Source organism: Condylura cristata, unplaced genomic scaffold, assembly GCF_000260355.1.
Source record: "Condylura cristata isolate star-nosed mole 26May11 unplaced genomic scaffold, ConCri1.0 scaffold00023, whole genome shotgun sequence".
In the NCBI taxonomy this organism is placed as follows: Eukaryota; Metazoa; Chordata; class Mammalia; order Eulipotyphla; family Talpidae; genus Condylura; species Condylura cristata.
The window spans coordinates 13192820-13219630 of record NW_004567124.1 but is presented as its reverse complement, the minus strand read 5'-3'; the positions used below and the strand labels follow the sequence as shown (position 1 = coordinate 13219630).

General features: G+C 42.0%; 1 protein-coding gene across 2 annotated transcripts in view; it reads left to right on the top strand.

Moving 5' to 3' along the window:
• MYZAP (myocardial zonula adherens protein) overlaps nt 1-26811 on the top strand; it is a 92148-nt gene that overhangs the window by 19826 nt on the left and 45511 nt on the right. For both annotated transcript variants that reach the window (XM_012728677.1, XM_012728678.1), the window contains exons 3-8: nt 8248-8403; nt 12073-12165; nt 15596-15709; nt 19180-19332; nt 21632-21757; nt 22710-22838. In XM_012728677.1, the coding sequence (XP_012584131.1) occupies nt 8248-8403; nt 12073-12165; nt 15596-15709; nt 19180-19332; nt 21632-21757; nt 22710-22838 (771 nt within the window). The remainder of the gene's footprint in view (nt 1-8247; nt 8404-12072; nt 12166-15595; nt 15710-19179; nt 19333-21631; nt 21758-22709; nt 22839-26811) is intronic.

Sequence of the window (26811 nt, the reverse complement as noted above, 5' to 3'; positions counted from 1 at the left end):
AGGACGCTCTCAACATGTAACTAGTTTTCTTTGTAGGAGGTATCACTTTAAATTATATTACCATAACAAATGAATTAGCCATGGATTTTAATTTTTACATTAAAATCATTAATAATATGGGAGAAGAAATACTAATTAGTTTGTGGTCGCAGCTTCCATGTTGAGAAATTGATAAGTATGTGTTTAAAATGGTTGAATAATAAAATTTTAAATAATAAATTTTAGAAGTTAAGACCCTGCCATATTAAAAGAATTTTGTGAATGTATCCATATCCTTACCCAAATCTATATGTAGGATGTTCACATAGAAAGAGACAGAACCAATACCAGCTACGGTATTGCAGATTCATCGTGTTAAATCAGGGACTCACTGCATTGTTGAATTTAGAGACTATTATCTGAGCTCTGCTGATTCTGAGTTGATAAGATAATGCAGTCTTCTGCAAATTGACATAATGGCTTGAAACAGATATTTTTTTTAAATTATACTTTGTATTGTTTTATGCTACATCCTGTGTGAGTGCCTGTGACGAGAAAGTTTGTGGTTCATGGGGGCTGGGTGGAATGCAGACAGCAGTGGAAAAGTGGGATGACCTCTTTTCCTCCTTTCTGGGAGTCAGGCAGGTCTGAGATCGTGTCTACGTAAGCTCTGTCCTCTCCTAATACAGTAAGCATTTGTCTGTTTTCTTTGGAGAATGCCCAGTACCCCTCCCTGTGATTAGATGGGGTGTGATGGGAGGTGCTTGCTCCGCCATCTTTACAAAATGATAGATTGTGCCTGTGTCTTTTCTCCCACCCACCACTGAAGAAAGACAGACCAAATGCTCCCTCTTTGATCGCTAAGAGCTCAGGAAGTCAGACTTGGGCAATAGCCACGCCCACCCAGGACTTAAACTTGGACTAGGTAATCAAGACTGGGTCGTGGGTAGTGTAGTTGTGCTATAGTGGAAGATTACCGGCAGATATTTTAAATAACTAATAAACATCCACCATGGTAGGTGTCCTTTAATGCCCATGTGTTAAAGAAGCTGTTTCTCTCTAGACCTTGAAGAACCCCGCACGAGGGAGAGCAGCTATGTGTGTGGATGAAAAGCTGGGGACTTTCACAGCCCCATAAAATATTTAAAAGGCAGAAACCTTTGCCATTTGGTTTTATAGCCTTCTTTCCTTAAAAGCCCTGGATGAGTAAGCCTACTGGCTCTTGTGCTTGGCGTCAGTGTTTACACAATATCATGGTTGTTGCCAGGTGAGGGATTGTGCTGCCGTGATTCAGCCTGGGGCTGGGGCTGCCGTGGGTGACATGTGCCTCTCAGAGATAGCAGCCCTGGGAGGACAGGAAAAGGCCTGGACTCTAGGCCTGGTCCCCTCATTGACTGCTGCCCTGGTTGGGGTAGAGAAGTTCTCTCTAGGGACCGCAGTTTCCTCTTGGAAATATTAGCCTAGAAACAGCATTTTTCCAAATGTGGAACTCTAGTCAAACAAATAAACCTGGAAGTGCCATGGGTTATTATATAGGGAAAGTGCAGTGACTGTGGCTTCAAATAAGTTTACTACCATTTTGGCTACCCTGGCCATCCCTCCCACCTCCTGCCCCACAATCTTATTAGACTCTGAGAAAGGGCTGGGATGTAGTTGCAAACCCCCCCCCCCATGGCCAATATCATCTTTCCCCCCCACTTTTCTAACCTCCAGAGACTATGATTCTTCCCGTAAAGAGAAATCAGGTCCAAGGAAGGGTGAAACTTTTACTGTCAGAGCAAATCTGATGATTTGATGGAAACAGCACAAAAATCCGAAAAACAAACAAACACAAAACCCAAGAAGAGTGCAGGGGACAGATAGACAGATGCATCCAGACAAACATGCCAAGTTTAGTAGGAACTGAGAAGTGTAAAGAAACCATATCAGTAATCATAGACTCAACCAGTATCTACCAGCAGGCCCGGCAGCTTATGGTGCTTTAGGTATATTACTCCACGTATCACTCAGAATAATCTTCTGGATATGTAGTTATCTCATTTTACTGTTTAGGACCTCACAGTTCAGTGATGCAAGTAACTTGCATAGGGCCAGGCAGCTAGTGAACTTGCAGTTCTGGCTCAGGTCTGTGATTTGGCCATGCTGACATGGGAATGCCACTTGCATACTCTCTCCTAACGTTTTACCACTTCAGGTGACCCGAGCACACTTACAATGTTCTTCCCACCCCGCAGATATTCTTCCCTTTTTCCTTTGAGCCGTTGGTCCTTAGTAGCCATGTACTAGTTAGAAGCTATAATGTAACATCTTTAAGAAGTTGACTCCAGGGCCTTCCTTGGTGGCACAAGGGGTTAAAGCATAATACTGTGAAACTATCCATAGCCACTGCAGCACAAGTTTGATCCCTGGCCAGGGAGCTGACCCACATGGCACAGTAGACCTCTCCTGTCTCACCCGCCACTCAGTAGATCCATCTGTTCTGCTCCCCACTCTGTCTCTGGTGATTCCTCTCACACACACACCCACACACCTCTGGCCTGTACCCCAGTTTTTATATGCATAAATAAATAAATCTTAAAAAAAAAACATGAAGTTAACTTCATCAGGATAATGTCATTTGAACTGTCACTCTCTGGGGTTTCTTCTTGGCTAGAAGTTTTTCTTATTTTCCCATCTTTAAGCATTTAACGTATAATGGCTCTCTCTCCAAGCCTGGGTTTATTTAGGAAATGATCTCTATCCAGTCTGCACAAGTAACAGAAATAACAACTATTTTAATAGGCCAAAGGTTTCCATTTGTCTAAGGAGCCCTGCCCAGGCAGTGGAAAGCCCCCTCAGGCTCAGTCGAAACTGTTCATTTTTGTCACAAGAAGGCAGGCCCTTGCTAAATGTTAGTAATGAACAGGGAGCAGTAATGACTGAGATGGACACACAGGTGGGTCAGAGCACATTCCTGGAGACACCTGCAAAGGCTGTAGCATGCCCAGGGGTCCAGCTCCAGACCTCCACAGTCCCTGGGGTGGCTCTGCCCTGTGACTGAAAGAAGAGGTCAAAGCAAGATGTTTTGGAAATAACTTGGCTTCTAGTTTGCAAGTCTTTCCATACATGTCATTGTTCATCTTAGTTAGGGTGGCAGCTGGACGAATGACCAGCAGACAGTCCTGGCCTCTGCGGCCAGGGACTGGCTGTGACTGTCAGTTTTGATTTGTGTTAAACTATCTTTCTGTTGTTATTTATTCTCTGAGAACCCTTCTTGACCAAGGAGTTTTATCCCTTTGGGCAAATTATCACCAGTCTCCTAGGTGACTAGATACTCCAACTATTCTGGCATATACCCAATTCCAGTTTTCTTTCTTCCTTCTGCAAAATGTACTTATTGAACATCTAGTTATGGTGGGATATAGCAGTAGATACAGTATCTGCCTCTGTGGAGTTTATTTCAGTGTAAGGTCGTATATATCACTGCCCTCACTAACCCTAACTTTGACAGCAGTCAAGACCTTATAGCAGAAATTTAGGTTAAGTTGCTTTTCACTTTGTTTCTAGACTATTTTTCGTTAACTCTTTCTTTTGGAGAAACAGCCATAGCATGAGTCTGTTACTAAATTTTTTTTTTAAGATTTATTTATTTATTTATTTATTTATTTTTAAAGATTTATTTATTTATTCGTACAGAACTGGGGTACAGGCCAGAGATGCGGAGGGTGAGAGGATTCACAAGGAACAGAGTGGGGAGCAGAACAGGCAGATCAACGAAGTACACTGCTGAGGGGAGCAGCGGGCGGGTCAGGAGAGGTCTGCCTCGCCATGTGGTCACCTCCAGGGCAGGCGGGGTTTGAACTCATGCGGAAGTGGCTTTAGTTTCTCAGTGCAGTGCTTTAACCCGCTGCGCCACCTGGGAGGGCCTTAAGATTTATTTTTATGCATACAGAACTGGGGTACAGGCCAGAGGCTCAGGGGCAGGGAGAGTCTTCACCAGAGACAGAGTGGGGAATAAAACAGGTGAACTGACAAGTATACAGTTGAGGGGAGCGGGCGGGTCAGGAGAGGTCTGCCACGCCATGTGGTCACCTCCAGGGCAGGCGGGGTTTGAACTCATGTGGAAGTGGCTTTAGTTTCTCAGTGCTGTGCTGTAACCCGCTGCGCCACCAGGGAGGGCCAAATTTGATTTTTAAATACCAAGGAAATAATTTTCCTTGGTATAATTTTATAAGGAAATTAAAAAAAAAAAACCACAAAACTTCTAATTATGGAGAATTTCAAACATACACAAAAAAGGACTGAATTGTTTCAGGAATCATTGACCAGCCCTCAACCCATAATCATTCCTTGCTGTGTGTACACTCTCACCCTCTAACTCTACCCTATATTCCACATCTAAATATTTAAGCATGTTTTTCTAAAAGATAAAGACTATCTCATAATATAATCACAACACTATTATCTTGCCTAAAAATGAGTATTTATCTTACAGGAGATATTTTAAAAGATAGGAGAGGAGAAAAAAGCAATTATAAACAGTACCAAATATATCAGTTATTTTTTTGTTTTTTTCCCTTTCCTTCAGATTTGACCATAAGTATACTGACATTTTGTAAAAATACTAGCAGTCTTGACTCCTTGCAACTTTTCTAGATCTCAAGGTTATGAGATCCAGGCCAACATCACCTCCCTGTGCTATCTAAGAGGACCAAAGGCAGACTCCTTTAGCTGGACCACTTTGGATTTCTGGATCTGCCCCCTCTCCTAGCTGCTGCAGACTCCTGACCACTCAGTCCTTGTGGGGTAGTCACTGTTAGATGCTGCGGATTAGAGTGGAAGAGACGACAAACAAGCACCTAGGTTTCTCGATTCCAGCTGATAAGGGAGCAGACTTGACATACTCAATAATACTAGAAGCCCTTCCATACTGATTTTGAAGGTCACCTTGAGGGAGGGAACTTTGAGCTCAGCAGGGGGCCTTGGGCAGAGGGAAGTCTGTGACTCCATGGAAGCAGGCTGCAATAAAAGCTGAAAATGGAGGCAGTGAGGCTGTAGGAAGGGTGGAGGGAAGGGCCGAAGGGGCTACGAGCCAAAGGAGGCTAGGGAAGACCTTCCCTTTCTAGGTCTGGGAAGACTCTTCCCAATGGCCCTGGGCGAAGGACTCAGGCTCTTGGTCTGACCCTCACATGAGTGAGGTCCATTCTGCTCCTGATGCTCAGCTATCTTGAAGTCATTGTGATCAAGGAGAGTTAGATTTGGAAAGGTATAGACAGACCCTTGAATGCTGCCATCTTGGAAGAACTAAGGATATTTATATAAGAGAGTGAGTGTGAAGGTTAAAGAAAATAATACATTATGAAATGGTCAGACAGGAGCGGTTTTTTCTTCTCTTTCTTCACGTGGTATCCTGGCACTGACTCATGCTGCCTCAGAAATCCCCTTCCTGTGACTGGTCTATGCTGCTGCTCCTGAGCAGAGCCCTGTAGGGGCCTCCCAGAAGGTCTTTTATTTAGATTCTGGCGTTTCAAGAAGTTTTTAGTTTGAGCTTTTTGAACTTGAATAAAAGTTAATTTAAAAATAGGGCCTATTTCGCCATCCCCATCCCTCTAAAAATCAGAGTACAGAAGAACATTAAGGAAGAAAAGAAAGCCCGTTTTACTGAGGAAAGTGCCTTGAAAGGCTTGGATTCCATCTTCTAAATGTTTTAAACACACATTTTTAAAGCAAAAAAAAAAAAAAAAAGGAATGTGCAAATCAGTGGTTTTCATATAATGGATCTCTTCTACCTTTCCATATGTATAACTTTAGACCCGCAACCTCTTAGTTTTGCAGCATTTTCCTCCAGTGATGGTCCTCACCTTTCTGAGTGGGCAGGGAGGCAGAGTCCTCTGTATCTGACCACCTTACCATTTTCCTGCCAGCCAGTGTACCTGCGAAAGGCTTTGCTTTGCAGAAGTGTATTTCACCAAAGCCTTATATTACCATCAGCTTGTTATTCAGGAACTGGGTGGAGTCTGTGCTGAGAAACATGCTTTTGTTTCTGGTATGTGGGAAGTTTCATTAGAGCTCTTCCTCTTCCTAATTATGTGACTAGTGTTTCAGGGGTATCTGCTCCCAGCTTGTCGCTCTGAGTTAGAACTTTTGAACAGTGTGTTTACCTAACCTGTGTGCAGGTGTCCAGAGTTTTATCAGTGTCTGTCAGAATCTTATCAGTGTCTGTCAGAATCTTATCAGTGTCTATCAGAATCCAGTGTAAGAAACTCATGGGGAGGCATTTTCTGGAAGCAAATATTATAAACCCTAAGTATGTACAGGAGGGTGGGAAGCAATGGATAGTTTGTTCTCTTTAAAAACAAAAACAACAAAAACCACACTGTCAACAAACATTTACCAAAGGGCATAAAAAAAATGAGATCTGCAACACCCCCCTCCCAAACTTCCTCTGTCTCTTCTTTGAGATCATTATTATTAATAATTTATCACAAATTTTGTGGCTTTTTGTTTTTAAGAACTTCTGATCAATGGGATCATAAAATATTTATTATTCTGTTAGAATGCAAATTTTCTTTGACAAAAATATTTTGTGAGTACATAGAAAGAATTGATGTATTGGTTTAAAAATTAGTGGGAGAGGGCCCTCCCTGGTGGCGCAGTGGTTTAAAGCACAGCACTGAGAAGCTAAAGCCACTTCCACATGAGTTCGATCCCTTCCCTGGAGGTGACCACATGGTGCAGCAGACCTCTCTTGACCCACCCGCTGCTCCCCTCAGCAGTATACTTCGTCAATCTGCCGGTTCTGGTCCCCACTCTGTCTCTAGTGAATCCTCTCACTGCCCCTGCACCTCTGGCTTGTACCCCAGTTCTGTATGCATAAATAAATAAATCTTAAAAAAAAAAAAAAAACTTAGTGGGAGGCCCTGGTGGCACAGTGGGTTAGAATGCAGCACTGCAAGCTAGCCACAGCTGCTTCAGTGCAAGTTCGATCCCCGACCCCGGAGGTGATCCACATGGTGCAGCAGACCTCTCCTGTCTCACCCACTGCTCCCCCCAGCAGTGTACTTCATCAATCTGCCTGTTCTGCTCTCTACTCTCTCTGGTGAAGCCTCTTACTGCCGCTGCACCTCTAGCTTATACCCCAGTTCTGTATGCATAAATAAGTAAATCTTTTAAAAAAAATAGAAATGCATTTAAAAAAATTAGTAGGGGACCAGAGTTCCCCTTATGGAACTCAGGCTTCTGTACTGTATTGTTGGGGTACCAGGGTCAGCAGCAGGAAGATTGCATGCATATAGTTTGGTTTTGTCGACAAAGTCTCAGTGTCTGGTTCTGATTTTTCCTTGCTCTTTCCTTTCATGCTGTTCAGGCCTATAGTCTGTCCACTTTACATCTAAGTCTGCAGTGTGGGGATGTATTTAATGTCACACAGAATTGAGCTTGACTCTAGGTATGTGACTGTGTGTTAGATACTTCTATGAGCCTCAGTTTTTTCGGCTATGAAGTAGGAAAGGCAGTCACTGTGTTACGAACAAATGTGAGGATGAAACATGCAGAGATAGTTCTCCATTCCCCTTTCTCCTTCTTTTTGAGTCTTCCTTCTATAGAGTTGTGTTAGGGATTGGATAGATTATACTTCCCAAGGGTATCTGCTTTTCAATACTGCTCAAAGCTTTAAATGAAGGAATTAAAGAGCAGGAAGATTCTTTGAGTGAAGTCACCCCACCTCTCCTAGTTTTTCATGAATGGTCACGACACATTGAGTACTCACCCACCTCCTTTTCTCAGAACTGGTCCCAGAGTCAACCCTAACCTGAAGACAATTTGGCCAACATTCTTCTCCTGAGTATCTCAGTCTCATGCATTTCAGCCTACATATTCAGTGAAGAAGTCAAAGTCATATAGAAGAACTGGTATTAGAGGGGGGAGGGAAAGCATTCCCAGGAATATGAGCATTCAGTCACTCTTGTTTTCAGGCACAACATTAAATCTATCTGGTAGCTTAGTGAGAATTAGGAAAATTCCCTTCAGGAAGATGGGCTGTGCATATGTACTCCTAGATGAGAGGGCAGGATCTTGGTAGACAGTACATTTCCTCCAAGGTAAAGGCTACCTCAGTCATATCAGGTGCAACTTGTTGAGCAGAGACCAGGCTGGATTCCTGCCACCTCTCTCCCTGTTGCCAGGGACCCCAGTCCTGGGTACAGCCTGCATAATCATAATCATGGGGCCCATTATTAGAGCTGTTTCCAAGAGGCTTCTTATTTTTCCTCTTTTCCTACCCTCTTCTAGCATCCAGACCTAAGCAATGGAGAACCAACTAGGAAACTTCCTCAGGGTGTTGTCTATGGTGTGGTGCGAAGATCTGATCAGAATCAGCAGAAAGAAATGGTGGTGTATGGGTGGACCACCAATCAGCTGAAAGAAGAGATGAACTACATCAAAGATGTGAGTTATTTGAAGATTTTTTTCTGGTTTCTATTCTTTTTGTAGCATGTAATAAAGAGGATAACTTTACAAGCATTGTTGTGAATGTAAAAAATGCATTTGAAAGAATTCTTAGTGTTGTCATTTGGTTGGAAGTGTTTCTACAGATCTTGATGGTTATGTTGAAAAAGATGTAGTCAACAGTGAGATGATCTCTGACTGTTCCTAAGTTGGGTTACTCAGGAGACCAAATGGCTTCTTTCTTTTATGTATGAAGTGAGACTCTAAGTAGTCATTTATTATGTTGACACTCCTGATACATGAGTTTGAATGAGTGTAAACAGTTGAATGCTCTTGGCTGCAAGTAACAAAATCCACTTCAGAAAGGAACTTTGTTGTGAGGACAGTCTAAAGGTAGGTGGGACCCAGGCAGGATGCTTCCAGGCTTAGTTTTACTTCTCTGAGTTTTTGTGCTTTCTGTCCTCTCTTGGCTTCAGGCGCACAGCATCAGCTAAAAAGATGCAGTGTCCGGAGGAAGCAAAGATACTTTGCTTTATTTCTGGGACTTTATAGAGGGTCTCCAGTAGAATTCCCCTTATGTTTATTGGCCAGGATTGGGCTACATCACTGTTCTTAATCAAGCAGAATAGGATGACCAGGATTGGTCAGTCACTTGGGTTGAAATGGATTCCAAGAAGTTAATCACAATAAACGTTGTCTAACTCAGGCCAATCAGTGCTGTTCTTTGTATTTAATATTACATTTTTAACCTTTATCTTACCTTCTTTTGATAAAATTGGGAAATACAAAAGTGTATGGAGAAGAAAATAAAATCACCCATAAGTCTATTGAACATGAAGAATTGTTAATATTTTGGAGCATTTCCTTCTGAGTTTTTTTTTTTTTAAAGATTTATTTATGCATTCAGAACTGGGGTACAAGCCAGAGGTACAGGGGGAGTGAGAGGTTTCACCAGAGACAGAGAGGGGAGCAGAACAGTTGAATTGATGAAGTACACTGCTGAGGGGAGCAGCGGACTGGTCAGGAGAGGTCTGCTGCGCCATGTTGATCACCTCCAGGGTGGGGATTGAACTCATGCTGAAGTGTCTGTAGCTTCTTAGTGCAGTGCTTTAACCCGCTACGCCACTAGGGAGGGCCCTCCTTCTAAGCTTTTCCATGTCTTTTTTTTTAATCTGTCCTGCCTACCTACCTATTTATCACATCTATCTTCATTTCTTTTGATTCTCTTGGCCTCTCTATATTTTCTTGGACCTCTCTATAGGGCTCTGTCATCCAAACTGAGTGATTACAGAAGAAATGGCACTGATGGGCCCTGAACTCTGCTATGGTTTATAAAAGCAGAAGTGTTTAATCGAAGCCAGATGGACTCTGATTAAAGGTCCAAAGTTTTGCTTTCTGTGGGGTTCACTTTTCTTATGTATAGGTAGTGGGAGCTAGAAAGGGAACCCTAAAGTCAAACAGTCAGCTCTGTGTGCCATTTTTACTTGATGGGTCTACAGACAAGACACAAAGTCATGTTGTGAGCTTGTGTATGAAGGTTTTTTTTTTTTTAAGTCTCCTCTTGAATATTAAGCACTTTTGTGCTCTAGGCACCTTTAATGTATCTTGAAAGATTTGGATACTTGTATAATTTTGAGGAGCAAAAAGTAATATTGTTTGATTAAAAATAATAATAAATGTGTAAGAGGGAAAATGAAGAGAAGCCAGAAAAGCTATCCTATACACAGACACAGAGAACACATGTGACAATCACCAGCCTACCCTCTCCAGTAAGCCAACCCCCAAAGATAATTTTTAGCCATTCAAAGTATTTCATTCCTGATTTTCCTGTATAGGAGGAGCATGAACATTGCTAGCCTCCTTGATTTTTTCTCATGGAAATACTTACACCTGCCTTATTAAAATGCCCCAGATAGCATGGCACTGCTTCAGAGGTAGATATTCTAAACAGAGTGGAGAGTTTCAAATTGCCTGAGACAAAGATAGCACGTTCAGGCTGATTGCAAGCCAGTAATGACAATTACTCAGATTGTGGGGATGGTTCTGACCTGAATTACTAACTTCCACTGTGATCTAAAACCTAAAATGAATTTCTAGGTCCCACTTAGTACATTTATGGGTTTGTTTCCCTCTCTTGCTTGTGGGTAACTCTGGCTCCGTTGGATTCCTGAAAGTTTTACCTGGAAGTGACACCCAACTCAAGATTCCACTCATACTGGTAAGCTCAGAGAGCCAACCCAGAGCTGTGCATGAAGGCTATTCTGTCTATCCAGAGGAAAAGTTGTGCTTTGGGCCATATATCTCTAAAATTTGTGTAGCTAGCAGCAAGACTCTATTATTAGAATTCATCTAGGGAAGTCTTGGTGGCTTGACTTTTCCTGCCTTTTGCCAAAAATCTCTACCAGTTATCCTAATAAACATATAGTATAACGTATAGCAGTGTGCTAACTCTGCAAATACAGCTTCAAGATTGTCTTCCCATGCAGTTCCCTACATACTGGTCTTTCTAAACTGAGAAGGCACCCAGCTAGGCTAGACCTGATGTTCCTTGGACTTACTGAGTTCATTCGCCTCCAGACCTTTAGCAACCTCACCACTCTTTGTGAAAGATCAGAACAGTTGGAGGTTTCTAGTAGGAAAGGGCCAGGTGCTTCCTTTCAGCCTTTTTTTTTTTTCTGGACCCTTTCTGGAATGGGCCCCATGGAGACTTCCTGTCTACTTGAAACTTGGGCTTAGTTCATCCCCAGAGTATCCAGAGAAAGGAGGAAGAGAGACTGATTGTAGCGTTTTCAGAAGACTCTGTTACCCAACTTGAGTGTCAGAACAGAGAATCCTAATCAGAACAGCTGTTTGGGGGATCACTTTGACTTTTATAACAAAGTTTGCCTTGTGAATTACTGGTGATGATTCACCATTTATAACTGGTGATTATAAATTCTCAAGTGTATGAACTCTTTCCTGCTTTCTGTTCTAGACATTTAACTGCCCTCTGACCATGTTAGCAGAGACCGAAAATTAGAGGTTATTTTTTGCTTTTTGTGCTTTTAATCTCGTCTTTAAAGAGCCAACCTGTTAAAATTTTTCTACTTGTAAAAAAGTGTAAGAAAAGGGACAAATCTTGTTCAACATCTGTCATTTTCAAAAAAACATTTTTTCTTCAAGGATTCTTACTAGGATAATTCGTATTTGCTAATAATTATATATACTGACAATGACTCCCTTAGTTTCTAAGTTGATGTCAACAATGATCTTCTCCCTTATTTCGCAAATTGTCTCATTTTGCGACAGTGAGATTGACTTTTTATGTCATCAGGGTTTCATAAAAGTATTGGAAATCAACCCCCCCTGGTGGTGCAACAGGTTAGGATGAAGCACTGCAGGCATGCTGCAGCCCCTTCAGTATGAGTTCGATCCCAGCCCTGGAGGTGACCCACATGGTGTGGCAGACCTCTCCTGACCCGCCCCGCTGCTCCCCTCAGCAGAGTACTTCGTCAATCTGCCTGTTCTGCTCCTGACTCTGTCTCTGGTGAATCCTCTCACCGCCCCTGCACCTCTGGCTTGTACTCCAGTTCTGTATGCATAAAATAAAAATCTTTACAAAAAAGTATTGGAAATTACATTTGAACATGTTATAGTTTGATCTCTCACTAGTACCTTTGTGGGCTGCAGGTGAGAGCCACTTTGGAAAAAGTAAGGAAGCGAATATATGGAGATTATGATGAAATGAAACAGAAGATTCACCAGCTCACCCAGGAACTGTCAGTAAGTCAGTATTTCAGTGACCCAGATATTTGGAAGAGTGTAAGAGTTTGAACTCCCTCTCGGCACCTACTGCTGAAGATATTTATCCGTTTATGATGTTTATTATGAGTGGGGTCATACTGTAAAAGAACTGAGGGAATTTTATTCTAGACGAGTTTGTTAATGAAAGGAAATTGTGACAAAAATGATCTTCTTTAAGTCTAGGCCTTCCTTCCAAAGTCAGCAGTAGGCAAGGAAATGGCTACCACCATTACTCTTTAACCTTGCAGCTACCCAGTGGAATTAAATAAGAAATAAATTTAGATATGAAAATGGAGCAGGCAGATATAAAACTATCACCACTTATAAAGTATATGATTAAATTTCTAGATAACCCAAGTGAGCCAACGAGAAAAACTACTGTAAACATTAAAAGAAGGTGTGAACTTGATCTCTAAATCCAGGTGCTGTAAACCTGCATTACTTCAATTTAAAAAAATACAAAAAAAAAAATTCCATAAGGTAGCAGGGTAAAATATATATAAATATAAACAAAGAATAGCTGCTAGTTAGAAACAATAACAGTAGCAGTAAAACTACCACATATCCAGGAGTAAACTTTAACAAGTAGAAAGACAAGTCATGTGGTTATAAAAGATCGATTGTGATATGATATGAGGACTATCCAAGTTACTCTGTAAATTTAATATAACCCCAAATACCAACAGCTTTTTATTGTGCTGTGTTTCCATAACTCAACTAGGTGATTCTAAAGTCTATAGAAAATAAATATGAAGAGTCAGGGAAATTCTGGCAGGCAAGAAGCAATGAGAGTGGCCAGCCCTACTATTATAAGAAACTGAAAGAAAAAAAAAAAGAGAGAAAAGAAAACTCAGAAACTAAGAGATTAGAAGAGATATGCATGAAAAAAAGCTGGAAATGTATTCTCATAAATGACAAATGTAGCAAATAAGGAGGGAAAAGAGAGTAAACAGGTACAGTTGGGACAACTTACATGACTTTGAGACAGACTTACTCCTGGATAAATTCCCAGTAGCTAAAGACTTAGATCCTAAAAACAACGCTTAAGAGGACTGGAAGAAAATATGTGAATTCTTTTGTAATCAGGACAGAGAAGACCTTCTATTAGTATGACATGTATTCCCAAAAAACACATAAAAAAATGTTGATAGCATTGAATGCATTAAGATGGAAAATAGTGCTGGCAAAAGCACCAAAGTCAAAACCAGATGACAAATCAGGAAAATTATTGCATCATGCATAATAGGCTAATTTTCTGCATATTTAAAGATAGCTATGATTCAAGAAGGAACACGCTACAACACATAAAAATAGACCAGATGTTTGTAGCAGATCATTTACAATAAAGATGAAGAAAGATTAAATGTATAGAGAGATGTTCTACCTACTCTCAAGAAGAGTAATTGAAATTAAAACTGACATGAGATATAATTATCCCTATTAGACTGGAGGCAAGATACTGTAAGAGCAATGCTATGGCGAAACAGGCAGATTGATGGTTAGAATGTCATTTTATACTACTCTTTGGGAGAATAAGTTGACAGTAGCTACCAAAATGATAAATACCTATACTTTTTGCTTCAGCAGTTCTACTTCTAATAATTTATTCTATACATAAAATCTCACATGTGAAATGACATTGTATCAACTTAGTTATTAAAGCATTGTTCGTAATAGTTAAAAGATTGAGAATCTCAATGTTCATCAAAACGGGGAAAGTAAAATAAGTTCCATTTGTACAATAGAATATGTGGAATAGTTGGGAGGAAGGAAGGGAAAAACAAAGGAGGGAGGGAGAAAAAGAAAAGATCTGGTAAGCACCTCAAAGAGATATAGGAAAATTTCAAAGATGTAGGATAGATAATAAAAAAAAAACCATAATATCCAGGAAAATATGTTTAATATGCTCCCACTTATATAGACCAGGATGGGAAAATAAATGTCTAAAGTGTTTTGTGTGTGCTCTAAAGGAAGGAATTAGTAGTGGTTCCTAATTGAGGGGCATGGGGAGGGGGCAGGGTGATTAATGAGCAGGTGGGACAGAAATGAAAGGAAGATTTATTTTCTAGTGTACCTGTCATACTTCTTTACATGTCTGAACTAAATGGATGTATTACCTCCTCAAAAATTGAAGGAAAAAAAATATCTATCCTCTGGTTTAGATCTAATGTTTGTGAGAAGAAGTTTTGATTTTTTTAAAGAAAAGATTAAATCTATGTATAAGGACATAAGTTTCCATTAGAGTTAATATCTGCATGAAAGAACCACAGTTATAGCAGTCATAGAATATAATGTAGCTCATGGCTGAGTTGGGAGATAATCTGCTTAGGTAAATCATACTGCTTTGTTTATAGGGATTGTGGTATATAAACATATCCACCTAGCTTATTCTCACTAGCATGTAAGGAGAGAATGAATTCTCACCTATTTATGGAAATTTGCTTTGCCATGCACTGACAAACACTAACAATGGTAATTAAAGCCAATGATTGCATTTGCAATAGATTTGTAAACAAGTTCTGCCTCTTATTTTCTTTCTGTTGCTATCTCCCGCACACCCTCATTTTCTCATGCTAGGCTAGTCATAGGAACCCAATCTGTGTCTGCAATCTCTTCTTCCCCCTGGCCACACTGCACATGGCAGCCAGATTAAGACTGCTGCTCTGTTTACATTAAGGAAGACATGGAATCAGCCCAAATTCCCATAAGTAAATGACTGGATTAAAAAGAGGTGGTACATATGCACAATGGAATATTACTCAGCAATCAAGAAAGATAGACACCTGTCTTTTGCAGCAACATATATGGAAAAGATCATGCTTAGAGAAATAAGCCAGAAAGAAAAAGAAAAATAATGGATGGTTTCACCCATAGCAGGAATGTAAGGGGTCGGGGGAAAAAAAGCAATTGTAATAAAGAAAAAACAAAAAACATTGAACAACTATATACCAGGGACATATTATGGGGGTGGAGAGGGGAATGGGATCAAAAATGGGGTGAGAAAGGTGACAGGACTATGGTGATGGCACATGGGTGATTTGGTGGAGGGAAGTCCACGGGGATTACAACCGAGATGGGAAAAGGCATAAAATAATGAAGAAAGTAAAAATGAATAATTAAATTAATTAATTTTTAAAAGACTGTGAAATTATTGCTTTGTCAACATGTCCCTAAGCGAGAACATGCCACTTGCTCCCCTCCTCTCTGTGCTGCCTGTGTGGCTCCCACACAGTGTCTCCCTTGAGAAAGTATGCTTGGCTTCCTGCAATCTGGGTCATGCAGATTGCATGACTTTTCCATTTGTTGACATGGATGTGGCTAGTATCAAGAGAAAGTTCTAGCCTAATCAGAGATTTTAAAAGATGTGTTTGGATTGATTTTGTGTAACCATCTTCTCCAATCTGTCTAGGTTTCACAAGCTCAGCAGGACTATCTAGAGAATCACATCCAGACACAGTCATCAGCCCTGGACAGTTTTAATGCCATGAACTCGGCTTTGGCTTCGGACTCCATTGGCCTGCAGGTATTTGTCTGTTTGCTGTTAGACTAGTTACCTGCGGTTACAGTGTGAGTAAGCCTAACCAGAAGTGGATCCTGCACCTTTGTAGAAATGTCTCCTGCTCATTTTATGTAGAATTTTTTTTAGACTGTAGGAGGAAAACGGTGGAGGAAGTTGAAGGGTAGGCTTCCAAGCTAAGACTGTAACCCTTGGATTTACAATTGTGTTAGCCCTCATCAGAAGGGGACGTGAGAGACTGATTTCAATACTGAAGACGTCACTGGCTTCTTTAGATGCTCAGGTGATCATAAATGTCAGTACCTGAAGTAGTACGTCAGGTTTCATGGCAAGTAACTCCTAAAGGCTGTTAAGTACCTTTTCCTAATCTAGAATTATTTTGCATTAAAAGAAAGTATTCCAAAGTTCTAATCTAAAATATTTTGTATTAAAAGACAGTATTCCAAGGAATATGTTGTACCATGAGACATGGAAGTCAAAAGACCCAGGATCCTTCATTTGTGCAACTGTTACTAATCCACTTCAAGAGCAGGGATGTCCTGATTGATTTAATTTGCTGGGAGTTAACCACACCCATGCTGTCATTGTTACTCTTCTAATTCAGCCCCCATGAAACATGCAAATTAACTTTGAAAATATTTTTTAAAAGCATATTCACCTGAAACACCTCCCCTTGGATTTGGTTTTCAAATATTCAAGTAGTAGTTTCTGCCCTTTCCTCCAACTTTATCTGGCTCTTTCTTTTTGCCCTCCTCTTGAAAGTTCCACAGCTATTTCAGTCCTTTCTGGTTCCATATAAATAATTTATTAGATAAGCAAACAAATTTTTATGTTGGGATTACCCATTTCCTCTAGAACCTAGTTGGCAATGGTACCAACAAAGCTCAGCCCCTGTCCCACAGGGGTCTGGGTGGACCTGGTGTTTGGATTTGTCTGGGAGACCCATTTCTGGTCAGGCCTCGGATCCCACCCTTTTCCTGGCTCTTTCTAGTGGATGCCAGTTTTCCCCTGGCCTCATGCCAAGCCTGTTTTAGCATAGGCTGAGTCAGTAGCCTGTGTTTCCCCTTCCTCCTGCCATGAAGGGGTGGCCAGGGCTCTCTTTCCCTTCTCTGTTCCTGCCCACCAGGAAATGCCATACCACCCCTGATTTTAGACTTGGTTAGTATCTGTATGAAATCTTAGGTTTTACTTCCTTCTGTTGATGTTCCAAGCATTCCTAAGCCTACTTGAAGGGAAAAAGAATTTTCAGTGGTAGCAAACAGATACTAGAAAAAATACTGAAGCTGTTATAAGGAATGGAAGGAATCACACAATATTTTTAGCTACAAGGGGCCTTACAAACTTCCTGGCCATAACACTCCCTTCTGCCCCACTGGATTTACAGATAGTCATGCTCAAGAAAGTACAATCTGTACCGAGACCAGAGCTCATTGGGGGTCTGGCTCTACCACTTGAGACACCTGTTCAAGTCATTTCTCTCTGCTGGTCTCTGTTTGTTTAGCCATAAAACAAGGAGACCAGAAACCATCTCAATGGTTCTTTCCAGCTCTGCTGGTCCATGAAATCAAACCAGGGGCAAGTCTTGCTTCAGAAATCAGCTGTTAGAACTGGGTCCTGGGAACTTGACTAATTCCTAGTTATCCAGTCTCTTGATCTTGGTCAGAGAGAGGAGCCTTATAACTAGAAGATTAAGCCATTGTTTATAAAGAAGAAGAAAGGAAAAGCACCATCTTACAACTAAACTGAGTCTGGGGATCAGTTAGTTAGTTGACTTCTTATTTCTGCAAGGTCACAACCTCTTCCATTGTCCATTATGCCACATTTTCATGATTACTGATAGTAATACCTGACCCCTGGTTTGATTTCATAAACTAGCAGAGCTGGAAAGAACTGTTGAGATGGTTTCTGGTCTCCATGTTTTATGGTTAAGCAAACTGAGACCAAGAGAGAGAAGTGACTTGAACAGGTGTTTATCAAGTGGCAAAGCCAGACCCCAGTGAGCTCTGGTCTCTTTGGGTACTTTCTTGAACATGACTATCTGTAAATCCAATGGGGCAGAGATGGATATTATGGCCAGGTAGTTTGTAAAGCTCCTTGTAGCTAAAAATATTATGTGATTCCTTGCTTTATAATGGCTTCAGTATTTTTCTAGTATCAGTTTACTACCACTGAAAATTCTTTTTCCTGTCAAGGAGGGTTAGAATGAGTCTTATTATCCAATGTGAAAGCTAAGGAAATGGGGAAGCTACAAAGACTCATCGCTTACAAAGAGGACAATAGTATTAGAAAATATGTCCAGGGCCCTCCCTGGTGGTGCAACAGGTTGAGGCAGCAGTGCAGCAGTTGGCTGCAGCCTCTGTAGCGCCAGCTCGATCCCTGGCTGGGGAGCTGACCCACATGGCGCAGCAGACCTTTCCTGCTGTCTTGTCCGCTCCTCCCCTCAGCAGTGTATTACGTCAATTTGCCTGTTCTGCTCCCAGCTCTATCTCTGGTGAATCCTCTCACTGCCCCTGCACCTCTGGCCTGTACCCCAGTTCTGTATGCATAAATAAATAAATCTTTAAAAAAATATGTCCAATACCAGAGTTTCCAGATCTATTTCAGAGTTGTATATGACTTTAGGAGATGACAGAAGGTGACCATAGCCAGTGTCCAGTGACAGGAGTTCTAGGTAATGGAAGCTATTCTTTGTAAGGAGAATAGAAACCAAAGCATTGAATAGCACAATATTAATGTAAACATTTTGGACCCAATGGGTGGCCTGGCACAGTAGTCAATAGGCTTCTGGTACTTGTCAGACACTTGTCTGAGTCACCAAGCTCCATTTCCTAGCTCCTTCACTACCACCTTCTCTGCCTAAGGGAGGAAGGTGGCTATTCTGGCAAGCGATCTAGAAGCCCAGAAGTGACAGCCCTGGGAGAAAAAAGGGAACTATTTCGATTCTGAAATACACATACTTTGTTTTCAGATTTCACTGTGGGAATATGGAAAATATAGAAAACACAAAGAAGAAAATAATCTCCATAATCCTATCACATGGTGACAACCATTATTTGGATTTTGGTGAACTTCCTTTGAGTCTTTTTTTTCCTATGCACACTATTTTTTTTTTTTCCCAAATGGTCTATACTTACTGTTTTCAAATCTATTTTTTTCCATGTGAAATGATATATTATGAACACTTTTCCTTGGAAAGACTCCATTTTAATCCTTTCCCATCCATCCTAAACTGTGCCAGGCGGTATTGGCAGCAACTGTGAGATATTATGGGCTCAGCTTGCAGCCCGTCCACTCACCCATGGGCCAGTAAACCTCTTGACCACTGTGAGCCTCTAGCCCTGCACACACCTCAGCCTTGCAGGTGCTGTGTCCTAACATCCCCCCAATGGTTAATGCAAAGGGAGACCCCAGACATCACCCAGACCAGGCTTTTGTTCATCACTAGATGAGTTTTGCTTTTCCTTTTATCCCAACAGAAAACCCTTGTGGATGTTACTTTGGAAAATAGCAGCATTAAGGATCAAATCAGAAATTTGCAGCAGACGTACGAAGCATCCATGGACAAGCTGCGGGAAAAGCAGAGGCAGCTAGAGGAGGCGCAAGTGGAAAACCAGCTGCTGAAAATGAAGGTGAAGATTCCTCCTCACTTTTCTCTTTCCTTCTTTTCTTTCTCCATCTTGAACTCTTCCTTTACTCTGTTCTCTCCTTCCTTGGATTTTCTCTCCCTTGTGTGGCCACCTCCATAGGTCTTGGGTTGAAGACCCTTCTGTCTCGTATCAGTTCAGATAGTGTGTGCCCCATAAATGTCCATATTGAGTACACCTTCCTTGACCCCAGTGGCATCAAGGGCTGCTGAGACGTCATCATAGCACTGCTATTATGGAATTCCCACAGGCCTGGACTTCAGAAGCTTCACTGTTTAGATCTTCTCCAAGGTTTGTCCAAGGTCCAAAGTTTTTAGGTCTTTCTGTTTGGTTTGGCAAGTACAGGGTGTGAGAAGATTCACCAGAGACAGAGCAGGGAACAGAACAGGCAGACTGATAAAGTACAGTGCTGAGGGGAGCAGTGGGCAGGTCAGAGAAGACTGCCATGCCATGTGGGTCAGCTCCCTGCCCAGGATGGAACTCGTGCTGCAGTGGCTGCTATAGCTTCTTAGTGCTGTGCTTTAATCCGTTGTGCCACCAGGGAGGGCCCAACTTCTGCTTTCTTCTAAGAGTTTTACAGTTTTAGCTTTTTACATTGAGATTTTTTTTTTAAAGATTTATTTATTTGTGCACACAGAACTGGGGTACAGGCTAGAGGTGCAGGGGTGGTGAGAGGATTCACCAGAGACAGAGGGGAGTAAAACAGGCTGACTGATGAAGTACACTGCTGAGGGGAGCAGCGGGCGGGTCAGGAGAGGTCTGCTGAGCTATGTGGATCTCCTCCTAGGCAGGTGGGGATCGAACTCATGCTGAAGTGGCTTTAGCTTCTTAGTGCTGCACTTTAACCCACTGTGCCACCAGGGAGGGCCCACATTGAGATTTTTTTAATCAATTTTGAATCAATTTTTACATGTGATGGGGTGGACATCTCGCTTTGTTCTTCCCCACATGGCCAATCCAATTGTCCCAGCACCATTTGTCGAAAGGCTATTGTTTCCCCATGGAATTATTTAGTTGGTCAAAAATCAAATGTATAAAGCAGTGCATATTCAGAAACAGAATATCTTGATCTGTAATATTCCCTTTCCTTTCTTATTCTCTCCTTCCTCCTATAGGTAACCTTTTTACTTTTCAGTGTTATAGTTGAACCTCCTCTGACCTAGTTCTAATAGTGTAGTATTCTTACTTTTAAGTCAACAACAAAATACTCAAGAATTCAAAAAAAATTGCCTTTCTTTGACCAGTGAGGGTGTGGATATAATTTTTAAAGTTTTGTTAAAACTGATAAAAGAATAAAATAGGTAAAAATGATGAAATTTCAGGATCTTAAGAACATTAGACAGGAACAGGTAATTGAGGAAAGTGTGTAAGAAGGCAGTGGAGCTGGGACTCATTATAGAGAGAAGTCAGCTTAAAAATGGCTAAATTTGTGAAACAGGGTTGATACTTAGATTAATTTCTCATTTTGAAAATCCACTTACATCAGTCACTTTTGTCTTGATAATGTCCTGATAGCATAAAGCACCACTTTTTTCTTGGTGTTATCCACTTACCCCTTTTCCTTCTTCAGTCTATTACGGGCAGTGAGGGGGGTACCCCTGAACCCCCAAACCTGCCCGCTCTAAATAGATTTGATTTCTGCCATCCGCTGCATCAAGACAAGACATAAGAGCTTTAATGGAAAGGAACTTTAATACAATGAGTGTGCCATACAGAAAAGTCAAAGAATATAGTTTCCAAATCAAACACCCAAACTTACCCAACCCCTCGTGGGTAATAGTCTATCCCAGAGGGATTGGCTCAAAGCAAGGCCTGAAAGCCGGCCACAAGCCTAAAGCACCTTCTGCCCGGGACCCATAGAAAAGGGCCAGAAATGGCCAGACAAGACTGGGAGGAAAAGAGCAACATCAAAAGCAAGATAAACGCGGCCACAGTGAACCTAGCCACAGTGAACCTCCCACGGGTCTCTCACCCACATCTGTTTTACCCAGTCCAGGGCCAAGAAGAAGCAAGTGCAGTTTCTTCACATGTCTCTCTGCTCCATGTGCCTCCCTCAGGTCTCCTTCTGGCTCTCCATTCTACTTCCTTTTTTTCTCATTCTCTCCAGATTCTTCTCCTTCCTGCTCAGCTCCACCCTCCTTTGGGTGGGACAGGAAACTTGAAAGCTCCCCTTTTCCTGGGGACCACCTTGTTACACTTCTACCCTTTCCATTAATTCCAGTTGCTTCTCTCAGCACTGATTCCCCTGGGGTCAACAGAAGCTCTGAAATGAGTCTCCTTACAGGTGGAATGCTCTCAAGAAGCCAATGCGGAGGTGATGAGAGAGATGACCAAGAAGCTGTACAGCCAGTATGAAGAAAAGTTGCATGAAGAGCAGCAGAAGCACAGGGCCGAGAAAGAGGCTCTCCTGGTGTGTAAGCTGTAGTCGAGAGCTTTCCGCTCATTGTAGGGTTAAATCATGTGGTTTCTTGTGGACTTCCACAGGCATGAGCATTAAAGGAATGGATTCATTTACTCACTTATCCCCCTCCCTTCCTGTATTCATACCCTGGGAACAGCACCCAATCGCTTATAGATACCCCTCTGTTTCTAGCTAGTCTGCCCATTTGCCAGCACCCAAGAGTATTCTGGGCTTACCTGCCACCCTGCCCTTTCTCATTCCATTTGCTCCTGTTTCCCTGGAACTTCCTCTTGCCCTGCCCGTGATCTGAACTAAGCTCCCTAAACGAGTTGGAAGTGCCATAACCTCCTCTTTGCGAACAACACCCTTCCCATTCACATGGCTCGAGGCACTGCTTTTGGGAAGCCACACCCCCTCCACTCTTGCCGTGGACTCTTGTGCTTTTATTAGAGTTGGGCCTTTTCTCCCTAGCACCCCTGGGAGACAGCACCCATTTCTTGAAGTCATGCCTCCACAGCTGCTATTCTTGAAGGTCTAGCAAATGTACTGATGGCATGGCCTGGTTTTCTCCATAGGATGCGTGGGTGCTTTGAGTGGAGGAGACATACGTGGAGTTTGTGCATTCACTTACAGACCTGACCCTAATCCCCTTTACAGTATTGGTAAATATAATAACACTTTGAGCATTAATCAAATGTTAGAAAATATTTGCAGGTTCTTTTTAGACAAAAAACTCAAGGAGGGAAAGGAGAAAAAATTATACGCTGTGTTTTTATCCATAGGTGAGAACCAGAATCTTGGAAGTGGAGCTCACCATCGGTGAGACACTTTTAGGTCCCAAGGTCGGGCTTTTAAAGAGACATCATGCAAGGCAGCGAGGCAGCAAAGCAGAGCACTCCGACCCTGGTTGATAGCCTCGGGATTCCATATCTGTGCTGAGAGGAGTGTGCTTCTTTTGCAGGAAGAAACCAATAGTTTTCTGAAAGCGATTGAAGAAGCCAATAAGAAGATGCAGGTGGCAGAGATGAGCCTAGAGGAGAAAGATCAGAGGATTGGAGAACTGGACAGGCTGATCGAACGCATGGAGAAGGTAACAGACACAGCTTCTGACCCTTTGCGCATGTGCCCAGACTCCCTTGCGTGTCTCCCATCCAAGTACTAACCAGGTCCGACCCTGCTTAGCTGACTAGATCAGACAAGATCGGGCGCGTGCAGGGTGGAATGGCTGTACACTCCCTTGCGTTTCTACAGTTCTCCTGCACGCTGTCTGAAGATGTGAGGCACCCTCAAGCACTAACCCTCATGCCTCCAATTTATGATAAAAAATATAAAAAGTCAGACGTGTAAAATGAAATATGAGGAAGTCCTACAAAGTTCTAACTTTTCCCATGGTAACTATTCTGATGTCTTAAGCACTATTAGTTGTGAAATTACTTACGAAAGTTAATATTTGGCAGCTGACTTTGCCTATGTGGGGTGCCCAGCCTGAACTTAATTTACAGGTTGAGTAGTGCTATGGCTATGCAGTACCATCTGTGTGGTTAAGCCCTACATAGATAGTACAGCAGCACCCCAAGGTTGCTGTTTCTGGGGCAAGCACCCAACAAGTTTGCTTCTCTCTGACAACCAGAGTGGAGAACAGAGCATTTCTTTGTGAATGTGGATTCAGACTGGAGGGTAGGGGTGGGAGGAAACATGTGGAGGACAGGAGCATTGCTGATATAATGAAGCCAGTCAGAGAGAGGAGGCTGGGAATCAGGCAGGAAGTGAGAAGAGGGAAGACAGCAGAGGAGAGAGGAAAGAGGAAAAAGAAGGAAGCAAAGGAACAAAAAGGAAGGGTGACCTTCAACAGGTGATAGCTGACTTCCGGGGGAGGAGAGGCAATATAGGGGCCAAGCTGTGTTTGGTTTCTGGAAAATGGCCCTCTAGTATTACATGAGTTTGTAGAACAGCAGTGACTTGCTAAGGCTGTGACCTATTAACATCCTGTGACTCCTGCTGATGCAGAGACTTTTCCAGGCTGATAATGGAGTCAGGGCAATAACCATGTGAGCAAAGTCAACACCTGGGCTTCCAAGCGGTTCTGAGAAGAGGTCCCCTTACCCTGATGTCTGCAACATGAGCCCCTGTGCAGTCCCCTGACAAGGCAAGGTGTAACCAGCATTAATTCAGTGCTGTGGAGTTCCAGAACCTACAGGGCTCCCACTTTGAGCAGTATCTTTATTTGAGAGCAGCTTGAACAAACTAAAGAGTCAATTACAATGGCACCTCTAGCCACTGATGATACAGAATCCAGTATTTTATTGAAGAGGGAGAAAGTGTTATGTTTAGGACTAATATCACTGTTGGTTGACAATGGTGGTAGAAAATCCCTGAGCTTGGATGACCTTTGTCCCATATTCCTGCTCTCCTGCAACAGCAGAGGATGCTGGTTAATGCAAAGGCTCCCTTTGAGGGACAGAGTGCCTGGTAGCATAAAGAAGCAAAGTGAGCAGGCAGTATGGGAGAGGTGCTTTGGGCAGAGAAGTCTCTTATAGGGACGGTCCATGTATTGACAGTGCTTAAAATATAGGTTTTTGAACCAGGGACTGAAGGTGGATATCTTGCCTCTCTTTCTAATTACAAGAAGTTACTTGACTTTTCCAAACACAGATTCCTCTTCTGTAAAAATGTGATAATAATAATTCATACTCTTGAGGCTTTTGTGAGAAATAAATGAGCAAAATCTATGCAAACTGCTAAGCACAGTCTGGCATAGAGCAGGGACTCAAAAATGTGTTGTGGGGCTCTGACTTTTGTTGTTCTTGTTACATACTTGTTACATGTCTGTCCCCTCCTCAGCTTTTTTGAGCTAGACCTGTTTCATTGTTGATCTTCTTTGTACCATGGGATTTTGAAAGTTAAAGTTCCCAGCCTTAGGGCTCCCCAGAGGTGCAGGGGTTAAAGTCTCAGTGCTCTCAAGCTATCCCCCAACCACTGCAGCATGAGTGACCTACATGGCACAGCAGACCTCTCCTGTCTCTCCCCCTGTTCCCTTCAGCAATGTATTTCAGTAGATTCACCTGTTCTGCTCCCTACTCTGTTTCTGGTGAATCCTCTCTCTCTCATACACACCCATCTCTGACATATACCTCAGTTCTGGTATGCATAAATAAATAAAAATAAATCTCCAGAGTTTCCAACCTTTTCCCATTGATTTCCAGATGGAGCTTGAATGGGAAGCCAGTGCCTGGGAGGTCAGGACATGTGAGGTGGCCCTTCCTGCCAGAATTTCTGTGCACAAAACCTTCCCCGAGTAGTGTTGCCTTATTCTTTAGTAGTTGAAAGTCTCTTGTTCTTTCTTGTCCATGTAGATGAGAGAAATGCTTGTTTCATTTAGCTAAGTTTAGCTATACCAATTTACTGCACTTTCCCCTTAGGGATAAATCTGTGGGAGCAGGAGTCTTGCTAAGTCTTTAATAGCCACTGTGTGGACAGCATGTCCATACAGCATGAACTGTGGCAGTGTTGGTTCCTGTTCTCAACTATTTGGGGATTTTGCTCCCGGACAAACTGCACTTTTGAATGACTTAGACTGTAAATCTTTGTTTACTGTTTCTCTTTTTGAGTGCTATATTGGAAACATCCTCTTTCTGATCAGTAAAAATCTTTAAGGAGTGTGATTTATCAGAGTTCCTTCTGCAAAACAAATAATATTTTGTGACTTGATCTAGGTGGTGGTTTCACAGGTGTATACACTGTAAGAAATTATTGTGCAGTGTGCACTTAAGATTTACTGTACCTCAACTTAGAAAAAAATAGAAACTTGTAGTGTGCTATAAGTCAAGCCTTGCCTTGCTTGATGAAAACCATTATTTCAGGGCTAGTATAAACTTGCAGTCATTGGCAAATGACAGTGGACAGTGGGAGCAGCCTGCAGAGTCCTGGCTGTAAGATGCACATCTGGTACCTGTGGAGATCAAAAAGCAGTAACAAGAGGGTCTGGGGAAGGTGCAGAAGGCATTATGTCGGGTGTGACAAGTTGTCTGTGAGGTAATCTCAGAGGCAGGCCAAAGCCATGGATGAGATGGATAAAACATTCAAGGAGAAACAGAAAGAGGAGAAGAAGAAATTTAAGGAGCCAGAAGTGAAGACTTCAGGGAAAGGCCTTTCTGGCCACAGGTGGAATTAAGAAATCTGGCAAAAGTAACCAACTATTCCTAAGCAGTGGTGATGCCTAATTCCATCTGTGTTTAAACATCTGAATTTTCTGCTATAACATTTGTTATCACCAATAGCTAGAGTCTACTAGACATTTCAGAATACACTTTTGTTAAAAAGAAAAAAGAACAATCATATACTGGCTCATCTTCTCTTTAGTTCTTCTCACTCAGCCATTTCTATGATCAGTCAGACCAGCCCAGAACCCTGTGTTTGTCCTCCATCTTATTCTGTTATGAATTCTATACAACCTGGAGTTCAACCAACTCATTTGAAATGCGGAAACAAAAAACCCACCCAAACTCGCCAAGAACACGTCTTCCGTCTTTATGGTTCTAATCACATTGATCATAATAATACAATTGCCACCAGGCAGGCTGCCTTCTACCTCTCTGGTCTCCTCTTGATTGGCCTCTGCTTACAGCCTTGGAATTTGTGAGAGTTAAATTTCCAAAGATTTGCTTTCAGTAATTTGAAGGAAAAGACATTTGTCATTTGCATAATTAATCAAACTTTCTTTTGAGAGACTTTCTGAGAACAAAGATAAGGCACTGTAGTACTTAGCAGAGGACCTAATATAGATTTGGTCAACTTCATTTCAAGAAGATTACTACATCAACATCTATGGTGTATTTTCGTACAATTTCAGATATGGCAATCATTATGCTTTTATTAACATTTCCACTTTGTTCATAGAAATAATTTCACAGTTTACTACTTTTTTGAGTAAATGTTTACTTTTTTTTAAAGATTTATTTATTTATTCATACAGAGCTGGGGTACAGGCCAGAGATGCGGAGGGTGAGAGGATTCACCAGAGACAGAATGGGGAGCAGAACAGGCAGATCGACGAAGTACACTGC